The sequence below is a fragment of the Carex rostrata genome, chromosome 24, assembly GCF_964058835.1.
Source record: "Carex rostrata chromosome 24, lpCarRost1.2, whole genome shotgun sequence".
NCBI classification, from domain to species: Eukaryota; Viridiplantae; Streptophyta; class Magnoliopsida; order Poales; family Cyperaceae; genus Carex; species Carex rostrata.
This window is the reverse complement of record NC_135941.1, coordinates 1,261,479-1,270,550: the sequence shown is the minus strand read 5'-3', so window position 1 is coordinate 1,270,550 and position 9,072 is coordinate 1,261,479. Positions and strand designations below refer to the sequence as shown.

At 30.5% G+C, this 9,072-nt stretch overlaps 1 protein-coding gene across 2 annotated transcripts; it reads right to left on the bottom strand.

The window, feature by feature from the left end:
• Positions 1-1,598, bottom strand: LOC144575669 (CST complex subunit TEN1-like). 2 transcript variants are annotated; one of them, XM_078325883.1, is made up of 4 exons: positions 1,554-1,598; positions 1,304-1,419; positions 890-1,046; positions 1-283 (listed from the first exon to the last, which is right to left on the bottom strand). In XM_078325883.1, the coding sequence occupies exons 2-4, from the start codon at positions 1,405-1,407 to the stop codon at positions 149-151; spliced, it is 396 nt and encodes a 131-aa protein (XP_078182009.1). In that variant the 5' UTR covers positions 1,408-1,419; positions 1,554-1,598; the 3' UTR covers positions 1-148. The 2 variants fall into 2 exon arrangements, with proteins under 2 accessions (XP_078182009.1, XP_078182010.1); XM_078325884.1 differs by having other exon boundaries at positions 1,304-1,413; positions 1,554-1,592.
• Between the last annotated feature and the right edge of the window lie 7,474 nt (positions 1,599-9,072).

Sequence of the window (9,072 nt, the reverse complement as noted above, 5' to 3'; positions counted from 1 at the left end):
TTTTGAAGGGCAAACAAGAAATTAACGCTTAAATTAAGAGTTGATTGTGTTTCATAATATATTTCAATAGTAAAAGCTCATTCGTTAGACAATTTTAATTACTACGTTAAGCCTCTACCTGTTAAAAAACAATCAAATTTAACTAGAATTACCCCAAATTTCTTTTAGATCTACTTGTACTTGATATATAGGATTCGAGTTTCCTACTGAGGTGGAGAGATTGCTGGTACAAATTTAGATCTAGCCCATCTACCATCCTCCCCACCCGAGCTTGCAATAGCACCTACAAAAAATATAAATTGAAAAAAATAGTTTAGTAAATAAATAAATAAATGATACTATGCATAGCATAGATTGGTCCGTACTACGACTCAATATTTTCATTTTCAAAGTCCATTTATTCAATCTGAACCGTTCAACATGATCTCCATATGAAAAGTTGCATATTTAATTTTACATTTTTTAGAATTTGTTTACTATTTTGTTATATAGGTAGAAAATCCCTACTTTTCAATGGTCTAGAATCTTTAGATCAAGTGATTTTCTACCTATCTAAAAAAATAGTAAAAAAATTCTAAAAAGTATAACATTTGATCTACAAGTACATTCTCATATGGAGATCATGTTGAACGGCTCAGAACAATTTTTAGGACTTTGAAAATGGAGATATTGATCCATAGTACAGATCAATATGCGCTATGCATAGTACCGTAGCCTCACTCAAAAAATACTTTAAGCATGCCATTACAACCAGCTTGTGCAAAATCGACCACTTTTGGTTCAGAACCCGTAGATACATACATTGTTGGAGTTGAACCCAATAAACCTAGTTACTATGTGGAGAGAAAAAACAAGTTAATTAGAAGCTTAATTGATAAAAGATACATACATCTTGGGTATCAAAGTCAATAACCAGTTCACCAATGAACTGGTACAAAGAACCAGCACAGAAAATGAGGTTGATCAAATGCTGGGTGCCGATTTTCAAACTGACATTTCCATCGCTGATCTCAGCAATTCCAGTCTCAGCTTGATAAGCTTCAAGCCTAGACAAAATAATAAAAAACAATTAACAGTATTATTACCTTAATATACCAACATTGGTGCATCAATGCCTCGGATCCCCTACAGTAATCCAAATTTTGAGTTTGGATCTTGGCCCCCATTTCATCAAGGGCCGGATTTGCCCAAATTTCCAATCGGACTGAGGATGGAACAAAAGGAATCAAACGGTACCATGCTTGATACTTGAAAAGGGAAATGAAATGAAGAAAGATTAACTGGGATAAGTGTTCTAACTCACCTTCCTATAACTCTAAGGGATTGACCATGCTTGAAAAATGGAGAAGAAGGTTCCAATTCTCGCAAAATTACAGGAACACCAGGCTTGATTCCAGAAACAGCCATGCGATGCTATTGCTATGGGGTGAAAATTAAGAAGAAATTTCGTTAATTTAGGACAAATTTCACTGGAGTTGGTTTTTAAAATTGAAGTTGAATACTTGATGGTGCTAAATAAATATCATCTGTAAGTGCGATTTAGAAATGAAGACTTGTGGTTGCAATTTTGCGAGTGCGAATGTAGAGAGAGAGAGGGATTCACTCCCCTCCAGTAGTACACGGCCGAGATCGAGTTTGGCGTCTTACCATTCGATCGGATAGAATCAACCACTAACCGTCCGATCTGTAATGGACAGTTAATATCTGTAAGAAACTATCAAGTCTAAGGCAACCGGAGAGGATGACGGATAAATTAAGAAATAATTATTGGTATATTTATTGAAACATTCTATTTTTTTATCAAAATATTAAAAAAAAATTCCTATTTCAAAGTATATTTTTGTTCCATCAAAATACTCAAATATTTTTTCTCCACATTTTAAATTTAAATATTTTCCGATTTCTTCTTATGTTCATTAAATCTGAAAATTTTAATATAATTAATCATTTTAATTTAAAATGTGAAAAATAAGAGATTTGAGCGTTTTGATATTCGTGTCAGTTTAAAAATTTATTATAACTTCTGATAAATCATATGTATGAAGGGCTGTTGTCCATTTGTACCAATCTATTATAACTTGGGGATAATTAATTAACCTTTAATATGCTTATTAAATTTATCTAAAATTCCTTTTATGCATATTTTAGAATTCACAAAATAAAACATTGCATGAAGGATTTAAGTTTTGGATCAAATTAAACCCCAAGAATCCGAACAAAAAAAAAGAATTTCTGATATAATCTCCTTTAAAGTTAATATTACACCATTACCACTCTTATTCATGCCTATATATATACAACATTTAATTTTTATAAATCATACAAGGAATAATTTACAAGATAACTTATATGACATTCAATACATGCATGTTTGAAACCAATATGTTTCTTCACTTTCTTGTTAAATAATACTCAAGATATGTTTCAAAACTTGTATTGCTGCAATATTAAGAAAATAATAGATTTTGATTATTTATTTCAAATAATTAACCTTGTACCCGTCTAGAAAATCATCTCTTAACAACAAATGTTTAAACCTAACAATATTTGGTTCAGTTTCAGATATAAGTCCTGCACTTTGTTGGACTGGTATTATTACTGGTTTTGGCACATTGCTGATTCTGGTATTTTGATGGTTCTAACAGTACACACACAGAGAAGGAGAAAAAAAGAATATATTTAAACCACCACTGATACGTACACCCGGCCACAACGTCTAACAAGAGCAAGCATATTTGTATAATTATTAAATTAACTTGATTACATTACTAATATGTTCATAAAAATTCCTATTTATAATTCAGATGATTTGAACGTTTTTTTTTAAAAGAAAAGTTTCTTAAAGACGATTCATATATCAGCTTCAATTATGAATTTTGTATATTTAATTTGGGAAACGTAACATATTATTTCATATAAACTTTCTCATTATCAAATAATTAGTTACGGAATCCATACATAAAAAAAAATATAAAATATCTTCTAGAAAACTATATTATTTTTAACATCGTTGAACTACAACAAACAAACAAAAAAAATATAATAATAGTTTATATATATATTCAATAAGGACAACAATAGCTTTATCATGAAACATTAGTTTCACATTTTCAACTCATCAAACTTTTGCCACAGAAGGCAGAAGGCAAATAATGCGTGACCCTAGGCCCTAGGCTTCCAACAATAATATATATATCTCTTAAATTCTAACTTCCTCACTCAAATTAGAAACAATGACTACATCTCAAAATATTAAAAAAAAAAGAAAGATAATTACCAACTTGGTTGAAAATGGCAATAGACATCCCAATTTAATAAATTGTTGTGTATTATTATTAAATTTCAAATTGATAATAGACATACACTATGTTGTCTTTAAGTATATGTTTATTGTCAATTTGGCAATTTAATAATGGTGCACAACAAACTTAAAATTACTAAAGGAAAAGCACAGCAAAAGAGTGTGTGTGTATATATATATATTGATCTCGGAATCGGCCGAAGGTGAGCCGATTTTTCACGAGTTAACTCGGTTGTGCAAGTTACTTGTAGAAAACTTATAATTTAAATCAACGGTGAATCTAAACAATCGGCCAAATTCCCTCTAATTCTCTTGCAATGAGAGCAAAATTAAATTGTTTGATAATTTAATCAAATCAATTTCGTATTTTACCATGACCGTCGAAGTGATTTGGGGAAATAGATGCCCGCGACAAAGAGAAGAGACTAGAGAGGAAGCTTTAAACATTATAAAATACTAAGTAGACTTGGTCTATGTAAGGTGTATTGTTTTGTTTTGAAAATATAAATTGTTTCATGGTAGATCATGTTCATACAAGCTATTATACAGATAATTAAATTGACCGGGACGAATTGTTGTAATGTTTTACTAAATAAACGATAGTGTACAGTTATGGACACTCGATATTTTTTTATTTTTATTATTTGACGAAAGGATGGGAGTATGGAATTACTATGTTATAAATTTGATTGTTTTTAAAAATAAAATAGAAATTAAAATTTTTTATTTTTCTCTTGTAAATATTAGTTATGTTTTTATTATTTTATCTATTTTATTAAAAAAATATTTTAATATTAGTCAACATCTATCTATCTATCTATCTATCTATCTATCTATATATGTCTCTCTAATGGATAGGAGAGCTGTTTCCTTGGGTAGGCTGTGTTTTCACTTATATTTGGTTTTGTTTGTTCTTATTATGATAATAAAGTTAAAGTGCATCCTTTAATTTGTTCCTCGTGTCAAACAGGTCTTTGGACAATATTTGTTCATGAGCATCCAATATATGATCATGTTTTCAGTGTAGATTATAAATTTGTATTGGCTTATCTTTTTATTATATTTCCTCCCCTCAGCCCAGCACCATTCTAGCTTAACTAATTTATTGTAGAGCGAGGTTTCAAGTTACTCTGTTGACTAATTAATTTTTTCTCAGACGTAATTAAAATTAAGATGTGGTCGATGAATCACATTTATATGAATTAAGAAGCTAGCCAGATCACAATTAAGGCGTGCCACTTTATGATATTATTAGTATTTTGATGCTTTGTGAGATTAAACTGCGCATGAATTTCTTGTTGAATGTGCATTGTTGTGTTAATTATGGAAGACATGAGCATGATTTCTAAGAAGTCTGTCAAATTTTCAGATTCAATTTGGGTTTCTTATTCTAAGAATCTGTTTAATCCAAAATCATGCTAAATTCATGAATATGTACTCTCAAGCATCCTCTTTGAGCTGTACACACGTTTATAAACATTGCACGAAGCATGATTTAATCAAAGAAATCAAATTACCAAACAGAATCTGGTTTATGCTCAAAATCATGCCATATGTATTGTACCCATTAACACTCCTAGTCATAACCCAAATTCCAACCGTGTCGAGTTACTCTAAAGTAACTCAAATTTTGAGTTTTGATCCAGACCGTGCATCAGAAAGATGGAATGCATGGGACCTTTTAATATTCGTGCCAAAACAGATCTGACGGAATTGGATCTTAACACCAAATTTCAGTTATTTTAGGTTATATGAATTCCCTCCGACTTGGTTGCGCACAATTAATTTGCAATCTCGTTTTTTATTGTAATGGGTTCCTCCTTGGTAAATTATGTAATGGGCCGAGGCCCTTTAATTTTTCATCTGGCCCATATATTTTCAATACCAAACCTATAGTGATTTTGGATTCGGATCGTATGATTAGAATTCGGGCCAATCCTGCTTGGAAAAATTCACAGACCCCTTTAATGTGGAGTTCGCATTCTTGCATTAATGCACTGTTTTAGTTTTGCTCCAGGCCGACCGATCAAAATTCGGATCAATCTAGCTCACATATGTAATGCATCGGGTCCTTTTAAAATACGTGCTAATATGCCTTTCAAGATTTGAATTTCGAACACAAACCCATTATAATCCGTATCCTCAGAGGTACCTAAAAGAAAAGCTTTTACAATTAGTGGATCCGGATCGTCTTTTATTAACTTAGCACGAATCTCAAACCCCAATAACATTGTCCCCTGTGTTATTCCGAATTTCAAACAGCTTAGAGTAAATCTCAAACTGTAAAGTGATAAATCTTTTACGGAACAAAGAAAGATATTTGTCCAAAAGAAGAGACAAAAAAACTTATTAGAACGGTCCAGATTCATTAATTGTAAAAGATTCCCTTGTACAGTATTGGAGAGAGGATGTGAATTGTTTGCCTATGAAATTACTGCGGCCATTTTTATTAATATTCCTAAAAAAAATCAAAATTTTAAAAATGCCCATGTCTCTCATTTTTTTTTTAACATGCCCTGACCGCCAGAATTATGCGCGGCCCATTCCTCTAGTGAGGCGCTAGCCCCTGGGGCGCCCCACTAGGCCTGTGAGGCGCCACCCCCCCAGGCGCCCCATGGTATTTTTTTTTTTTTTTTTTTAGAGATCTTAGTATTTTGATTTGAATAATTTTGTGAAAAAAATTTTTCTTATTTAAAGTGTATGCCAAAAAATAAAATATTTGATATATTTACGAAGTGATGTCGTAAATTTTTATAACTTTAATTTTTTTATTTTTATTTTTTTTGTGAACTTTGATTTTATTTGTCAATTGGATATCACAAGTCTAAATATAACACTAATAAGGACTTGGCCTTTATTATGGTTTTTATAATATATGTATAATATACACATATACACATACACATATACATATACATATACATATACATATACTAGTATTTTGATTTAAATAATTTTGTGAATAAAAAGTTTTCTTCTTTAGAGTGTATGCCAAAAAATAAAACATTTGATATATTTATGAAGTGATGTCGTAACTCTTTATAACTATGATTTTTTATTTTTTATTTTTTCAGTGAACTTTGATTTTATTTGTCAGTTAAATATCACAAGTCTAAATATAACACTAATTAAGATTTTTATAATATATGTATAATATACACATAAACATACACATACACATATATACATATACATATACAAAGCTACATATATACACATACTATTTTAGTAGCTCTAAACTACTATTTTGAATATAGGCCAAGTCCTTAATTAGTGTTATATTTAAACTTGTGATATCCAACTAACAAATAATATTAGTATACACATACACATACACATACACATACACTTTTGCTTTGGCGCATAATACAATTATAATTTAATATTAGTTAGTAACAAAAAAAGGTAGAAGATTACAATTCATGTAACATATATACATATTGCCTTTTGTACACATGCAATCCCATGTGATAAAACATAACATATACTCCTCTGGATCTAATACAATGTTTGTATAAAAGTTATGTCCTTACCACTTATTAACCATGTGATCAAGGTTTGGCCCAATATTAGATCCAACATATCAAAAAAAAAGTATGCATGTGATCCATGACATGATGTCTCTTGGTTAAAAATCTCCAACATATTGCATCTCCAAATGACATTCATCAACATATACATGCATACATAATAAAAAATAAAAATTCTCAGTTAAAATTTTCGTTCAAAATTATAAGAAAATATTTATACATAAAATTAATTGAATTTGTATAACTTTTATACGAACCAATGAAAATCAATTTCGTAAAAAAAAAATTATTGCATATTATATGAATTTACGACATCACTTCATAAATATATCCAAATGTTTTATTTTTTGGCATACACTCTAATCTTGTTTAGATCAAAATTATTTAAATCAAAATACTAGTATATGTATATGTATATGTGTATATGTGTGTGTGTGTGTCAATGTGTATGTGTATGTATATGTATATATTATACATATATTATAAAAACCATAATAAAGCCCAAGTCCTTAATTAGTGTTATATTTAGACTTGTGATAGACAAATAAAATAAAAGTTCACTAAAAAAAAAAAAAAAATTAAAGTTATACAAATTTACGACATCACTTCGTAAATATATCAAATATTTTATTTTTTGGCATACACTCTAAATAAGAAAACTTTTTTTTCACAAAATTATTCAAATCAAAATACTAAGATCTCTAAAAAAAAAAAATACCATGGGGCGCCTGGGGGGCTGGCGCCTCACGGGCCTAGTGGGGCGCTCCAGGGGCTGGCGCCTCACTAGAGGAATGGGCCGCCCGTAATTCTGGCGGTCAGGGCATGTTTAAAAAAAAATGGGAGACAGGAGCATTTTTAAAATTTTGATGTTTTTTAGCGATATTAATAAAAATGGCCGAAATTAATGTATATTTTTACAAGTTATTTGTTTGTTTTTTTTCTTTATCAAATCTCTTACTTGATCAAAGTTTGAAATTCAAATTATAAATCAAAATTTTGATTTCTTCATTTTATAATATGTTTCCGTTGCAATGTACATGTACGATATTCTATATATATATATGAGTAGCACTAGGGTGTTCTTAAGCTTACCAAAGTGTTTGGTGAGCTTAATTCCAAAACTTATTAAATCGATTTCAAATGACGAATCTGAACGTTGAAACCCGCCTACTTTACGAGTGATGTGTACGTCTACATGTGAAAATTTTAAACATTCAAATTAATTTAGTATAAAGTCAAGTGGTCAAAAAAACGTTCAAAAAATGAATGCACTAAAATTAATTTATTAACCTTCTAATTTTGACTGATTGACTTTATAATAAATTAATTCAAATGTTTAAAATTTTCACATTTAGATCCATCACTCGTAAGGTATGCGTGTTCCAACAGTTCAGATTCGTCATTTGAAACCGATTTGATGAATTTTAATTTGGAGTTAAGCTCACCAAACACTTTGGTGAACTTAAGAACACCCTAGTTCTACTATATATATATATATACAGAGAGAGAGAGAGAGAGAGAGAGAGTGGCTAATATCAAAACGTTTGCACCAACCCTCCCGTGCAACCGAGTCAGTTTCTGATTTTTAAAGTCCAATGATAAATCTAAACCGTTAGATGTGTTCTCCATATTAAAATGTGCTTGGAGACCAAATTTTACATTTTTTGAAATTTTTTTTACTATTTATTAAGCCACTTTGAAAATCGGTTTCAGAGAAACAACAACATGAAGAGGAATTAAGTATGGTGGGGGAAGTAAGCAGATCCGTATCATGCATCCCAGGTACCTGACTCAACACAATTGAAATGGACGGCCCAGATTTAATTTCAGTCTGTGGGTGATCAGAATGACAGTAGGGGGCAGTATTATTATTCGTTCTTTGAGATGTGTGCCAAGTAAAAAGTTCCATTTTCGACGGTCGGATTCAATTCTATATATAACCTGAGAGAATAAGAATTCGAAGTAGCATAGCATCCTAGCTGCTTAGAAGCGTTGGGGACTTGGTCACTTGGGGCATTAGGAGAACGACACGTAATGAAAGTGATCAGAGAATGAGATTAAGGGAGAGCAAAATTAGATTTGCATTTTAGAGCGAAGGGCCTATATATGTGACACACGTGTCAAGTATGGTTTATTTAAATTATATTTCTAATTTTCTAACCATTCTAAATCACTAATTTTTGCATAACCATAGTATATTAATTTTAATTTACCTTTTGCAATATATAGGTTTCTTAAAAT

Excerpts from the sequence above, each read along its gene's own strand:
- LOC144575669 (XM_078325883.1), bottom strand. The coding sequence starts at position 1,407 with ATGGCTGTTTCTGGAATCAAGCCTGGTGTTCCTGTAATTTTGCGAGAA. Across the intron at positions 1,047-1,303 it reads TCCCTTAGAGTTATAGGAAG|GCTTGAAGCTTATCAAGCTG; the intron begins GTGAGTTAGAAC and ends TATTTTGTCTAG. Across the intron at positions 284-889 it reads TTGACTTTGATACCCAAGAT|GTGCTATTGCAAGCTCGGGT; the intron begins GTATGTATCTTT and ends TATTTTTTGTAG.